This window comes from Microchirus variegatus, assembly GCF_963457635.1.
Source record: "Microchirus variegatus genome assembly, chromosome: 2".
Classification (NCBI taxonomy): domain Eukaryota; kingdom Metazoa; phylum Chordata; class Actinopteri; order Pleuronectiformes; family Soleidae; genus Microchirus; species Microchirus variegatus.
The window spans coordinates 44,215,320-44,220,319 of record NC_139803.1 but is presented as its reverse complement, the minus strand read 5'-3'; the positions used below and the strand labels follow the sequence as shown (position 1 = coordinate 44,220,319).

Sequence of the window (5,000 nt, the reverse complement as noted above, 5' to 3'; positions counted from 1 at the left end):
ACCAAAGTCACTCACTCTCCCACACCAAAGTCACTAACTCTCCCACACCAAAGTCACTCACTCTCTCACACCAAAGTCACTCACTCTCCCACACCAAAGTCACTCACGCTCCCACACCAAAGTCACTCACTCTCCCACACCAAAGTCACTCACTCTCTCACACCAAAGTCACTCACTCTCCCACACCAAAGTCACTCACGCTCCCACACCAAAGTCACGCACTCTCCCACACCAAAGTCACTCACTCTCCCACACCAAAGTCACTCACTCTCCCACACCAAAGTCCATAGAGTAAACCAGTGATTTTAACATCACAGCACACAGGAGTTCACAGGAGTTGTTGATCCACTGCTGCCTCCATCACTAACTTACAATGACTGATTTTAGTGAATTCAGCTTTTAAAATTCTTCATTATGACTCAAATCAGTGACACAAAGTGACCACACGAGGCAGCAGAGGACCAGCAGCTCCTGTGTCCCTGTGAGCTAAAATCACTGGTTTTCTCTATGGACTTTGGTGAGGGAGAGTGAGTGGTTTACAAACATCAGTTTCCTGTTGTTAAAGTCTGTCTAACAGTGAAATAAAGACGTGAACATGTTCTAAAGATGACACAGACTTAAACTGACGTAGATAAGTGACTAAAGCCTGTATTTTCCTTGGTTTTCAGGCGTAGGGGGCGCTCACAGCCGTAATAAAAACTGTGTTTCTTTACAGCAAACTTGTCCAATATTTACACAATAGTTAAAGCTGCAATTAATTATTTATTAATGTGTGTGTGCGTACCCAGTCTTTCAGGTGAGCTGGAGGCGGAGCTACTGGGCTGTGACTGCAGAGGAGTGTTGTTCTCGTCCACAGACGGAGACAGAGAAGGACTGTCACACACTCTCTCCTGCACAAAAGACGACAAACCAGTGAAATGACAGTAACAATTATTAACTTATGTAAATGTTTAATAAGCAGGAAAGACAATAAAAGTTAAGTTATATGACGTTATTCTTTGTTATTCCCTGAATTAAATGTAGTCAAAACATTAATAACGGAGTTCCACAGGGTGCTCACTGAGGCCCCCTGTGGGTTTAAATTTTTTTTTTGTTTTTCTGTCACCTTGATGACGGGCGCGCGGTGAACATGAGTGTGTATCTGCTGGGCCGCGGCGGCCATGTTGGCGATGGTGCTGAGGTGGTTCATCTGCGACATCGCCATGGCGACGGAGGCAGGGGGCAGGCCCATGGGCAGCAGTGGGTGGGGCATCATCATGAAGGGGAGGTCCAGCCCTGAGGAGGAGGACGACAACAAACGGTAAATAAATAAATTCACACGTTTATTCACGATTCAACCTAAACGACGTGTCATGTGACCTTCACTGAGAGGACAGTGAGGTTGTGCCTCATTAGGACCAGGTTCTGGTCTTTACTGGTCCTGACGAGGTCAGTGTTTGACACTGATAAATAGTGACAGCAGACGAGGAGCAGAGGTCAAAGGTCGTTTTTTCCTCTTCCCCTTTTAATTCTCCTCTTTTCCATGTTTTTTAATTGTTTTCTTTTCCACACACACACACACACACACACACATTAGAAACACTGTGAGGACCTTCACCTCCTAAAGAGCACGACCTTGACCCCTGACCTCTGACCTCACTCCCAGCTGACCCTGACAGAACCCTCCTGGTTTTCACAGTTGAGTCTGCATCAGTGACACACACACACACACACACACACACACACACACACACACACACACACACACACACACACACAGCTTTCATTCCAATGAAACAATAACGCTGATTGCTGTTGTCGTGACAACTGAAGTGATAGAATAATCAATGTGAGTGTTTGTCACCTCCCGCTGCCCAGTGTGTGTGTGTGTGTGTGTGTGTGCGTGTGTGTGCGTATCTTCAGCAATAACAAAATGAGTGATGACGGGTGTGTGTATGTGTGTGTGTGTGTGTGTGTGTTGATGAATTGGCTCATTTACTAGAGTGTGTGTTGATTAATCCAGGCAGAGTGTTATTACAGGACACAGGAACAGATTAAATGTTGTACATTAACAAATATTGCCACACACTTTAAAAACACACATGCTCTGTGTGTGTGTGTGTGTGTGTGTGTGTGTGTGTGTGTGTGTGTGTGTGTGTGTGTGTGTGTGTGTGTGTGTGTGTGTGTGTGTGTGTGTGTGTGTGTGTGTGTGTGTGTGTGTGTGTGTGTGTGTGTGTGTGTGTGTGTGTGTGTGTGTGTGTGTGTGTACTCACTGTTAGCCAGTAGCTGTTGCTGTTGGAGCTGTTGTTGATTGAGCGCTCCCATGACCGGTACCCTCCCTACACCTGCTGCTGCTGCTCCACCAGCGCCTCCTACTGGTCCTCCTCCTCCTCCTCCGCCGTGTGCTCCAGCAGGAGGACTGGTCAGACGCTCCTTATCCCAGGAACACTCGCTGCCTCCTGCACACACACACACACACACACACGCACGTTTGTAAGGTAACAAAGAGTCAGAATCGTCCCACACCAAAGTCGCTCACTCTCCCACACCAAAGTCCATAGAGTAAACCAGTGATTTTGACATCACAGCACACAGGAGTTCACAGGAGTTGTTGATCCACTGCTGCCTCCATCACTAACTTACAATGACTGATTTTTAATGAATTCAGCTTTAAAAATATTTAATTTAGACTTAACTCAGTGACACAAAGTGACCACACGAGGCAGCAGAGGACCAGCAGCTCCTGTGTCCACCGTGAGCTAAAATCACTGATTTTCTCTATGGGCTTTGGTGTGGGAGAGTGAGTGGTTTTACAAACTTGACAAAAAACTGTTGAGGATTATTTGTATTTGTCTCTAAGCAGTAGGGGGCGCTCACGGCTCAGTCCGGTCAGAACTTTAAAAAAATAAATAAAAAAAGACCGTTTAAATACCATGGAGTGTGTGAGTGGTGATGACATCATCACCATGAATCTCAGTAAAAACTACAAACTTAATTATTATTATTGTATATATATTATATATATTTATATATTGTTACATTGATTTTTATTTCACTTTTATGTCTTTGATGTTTTCACTCCTTCATTCCTCTGCTCTCTCTCTCTCTCTCTCTCTCTCTGCTCCCTCGCTCATCCATCTTCATCTCCCTCCATTAGTTTGAATTAGCAAACGTCTCTTTCTATTATTGCCTACTCAACTGTGTGTGTGTGCGTGTGTGTGTGTGCGTGCGTGTGTGTGTGAGACAGCTGGTCGTCCTCTCTCTCTCTTTTACACCAGGGAAGAGATAGAAGTATAAACAGATGGGCAGATGTTCTCACTCTTTTTTTTTTCTCCCCTTGGCCTCTTCCTCCTTTCCTTCCTTTCCTCCTTTCCTCTCCTTCCCTCCTCACTCCCCCCCTCCTCTCCTCCTCTCCTTCTTGTGTCCTTCACTTCCTCCTCTCCTTCCTCTCTTGTTGTTATTTTTCCCACTTCTTCGTCTCCGTCTTGTCGCTCGTTAAAATTTCAAAATAAAACGTGTTTTATTTTGACACGTTTTAATTAAACAAACAAAGATTAGCTTTAAACAGAAATACAATTTCATGTTTATGTATTTATTATTATTTAAAAATATATATCTGTTGTTGAGCCCCCCCCCCCACACACACACACAGGATGTTTGCGTTTCACAGAAAATCAGGTCGAAGTTAAAAAATAAATAAATAAAAACAAAGAGCATCAGAGAGAAAAGAGAGAAACTATCACTCTGTTTTTTCCAGGTCAAAAGAACAAGAGAAAGAGAGGAAACAGTGCTCGCTCTACCTCTCTCTACCTCTCTCTCTCCTTTCTTTTCTTTGCTTTTTGTTTTATGTCGTTTTTTAATAATTCAGAGAAACAAACAGCAGAGATGGAGAGTGTGTGTGTGTGTGTGTCAGAATTATTGATACAACACACACACACACACAGATCTGGTCTATTACAGCTTTAACGTCACTCTGATCTTTTCTCTTCTTTACTGGACTTTATTCTGTCGTTCATTTATTTATAACTTTATTATTTAGAGGCGGGAACAAAGTGTGACCTTTGACCCATAGATGGAGACAAACCACTGTGTGTGTGTGTGTCTCTCACCTGTGTTAGTGTGTGTGTCTGGTGTGTGTGTCTCACCTGTGTTAGTGTGTGTGTCTGGTGTGTGTGTCTCACCTGTGTTAGTGTGTGTGTGTCTCACCTGTGTTAGAGTGTGTGTGTCTGTTGTGTGTGTCTCACCTGTGTTAGTGTGTGTGTGTCTCACCTGTGTTAGTGTGTGTCTCTCACCTGTGTTAGTGTGTGTGTGTCGTGTGTGTCTCACCTGTGTTAGTGTGTGTGTGTGTTAGTGTGTGTGTCTCTCACCTGTGTTAGAGTGTGTGTGTGTGTTAGTGTGTGTGTCTCTCACCTGTGTTAGTGTGTGTGTCTCACCTGTGTTAGAGTGTGTGTCTCTCACCTGTGTTAGAGTGTGTGTGTATGTTGTGTGTGTCTCACCTGTGTTAGTGTGTGTCTCTCACCTGTGTTAGTGTGTGTGTGTCTGTTGTGTGTGTCTCACCTGTGTTAGTGTGTGTGTCTCTCACCTGTGTTAGTGTGTGTCTCTCACCTGTGTTAGTGTGTGTGTGTCTGTTGTGTGTGTCTCACCTGTGTTAGTGTGTGTGTGTGTTAGTGTGTGTGTGTCTCTCACCTGTGTTAGAGTGTGTGTGTGTGTTAGTGTGTGTGTCTCTCACCTGTGTTAGTGTGTGTGTCTCTCACCTGTGTTAGAGTGTGTGTGTATGTTGTGTGTGTCTCACCTGTGTTAGTGTGTGTGTGTCTGTTGTGTGTCTCTCACCTGTGTTAGTGTGTGTTTCTGTTGTGTGTCTCTCACCTGTGTTAGTGTGTGTGTGTCTGTTGTGTGTGTCTCTCACCTGTGTTAGTGTGTGTGTGTCTGTTGTGTGTGTCTCTCACCTGTGTTAGTGTGTGTGTGTCTGTTGTGTGTGTCTCACCTGTGTTAGAGTGCATGTCGTCGTTGTCAGACTCGTT

General features: G+C 44.5%; 1 protein-coding gene across 1 annotated transcript in view; it reads right to left on the bottom strand.

The window, feature by feature from the left end:
• The window catches only part of LOC310924222 (dachshund homolog 2-like), a gene marked incomplete at both ends in the record, with an annotated part of 66,384 nt that overhangs the window by 11,479 nt on the left and 49,905 nt on the right, over positions 1-5,000 (bottom strand). The window contains 4 exons of the mRNA XM_083885883.1: positions 785-890; positions 1,106-1,275; positions 2,253-2,438; positions 4,964-5,000. The exon at positions 4,964-5,000 is cut by the window's right edge and continues 74 nt beyond it. Of these exons, the coding sequence (XP_083742009.1) occupies positions 785-890; positions 1,106-1,275; positions 2,253-2,438; positions 4,964-5,000 (499 nt within the window). The remainder of the gene's footprint in view (positions 1-784; positions 891-1,105; positions 1,276-2,252; positions 2,439-4,963) is intronic.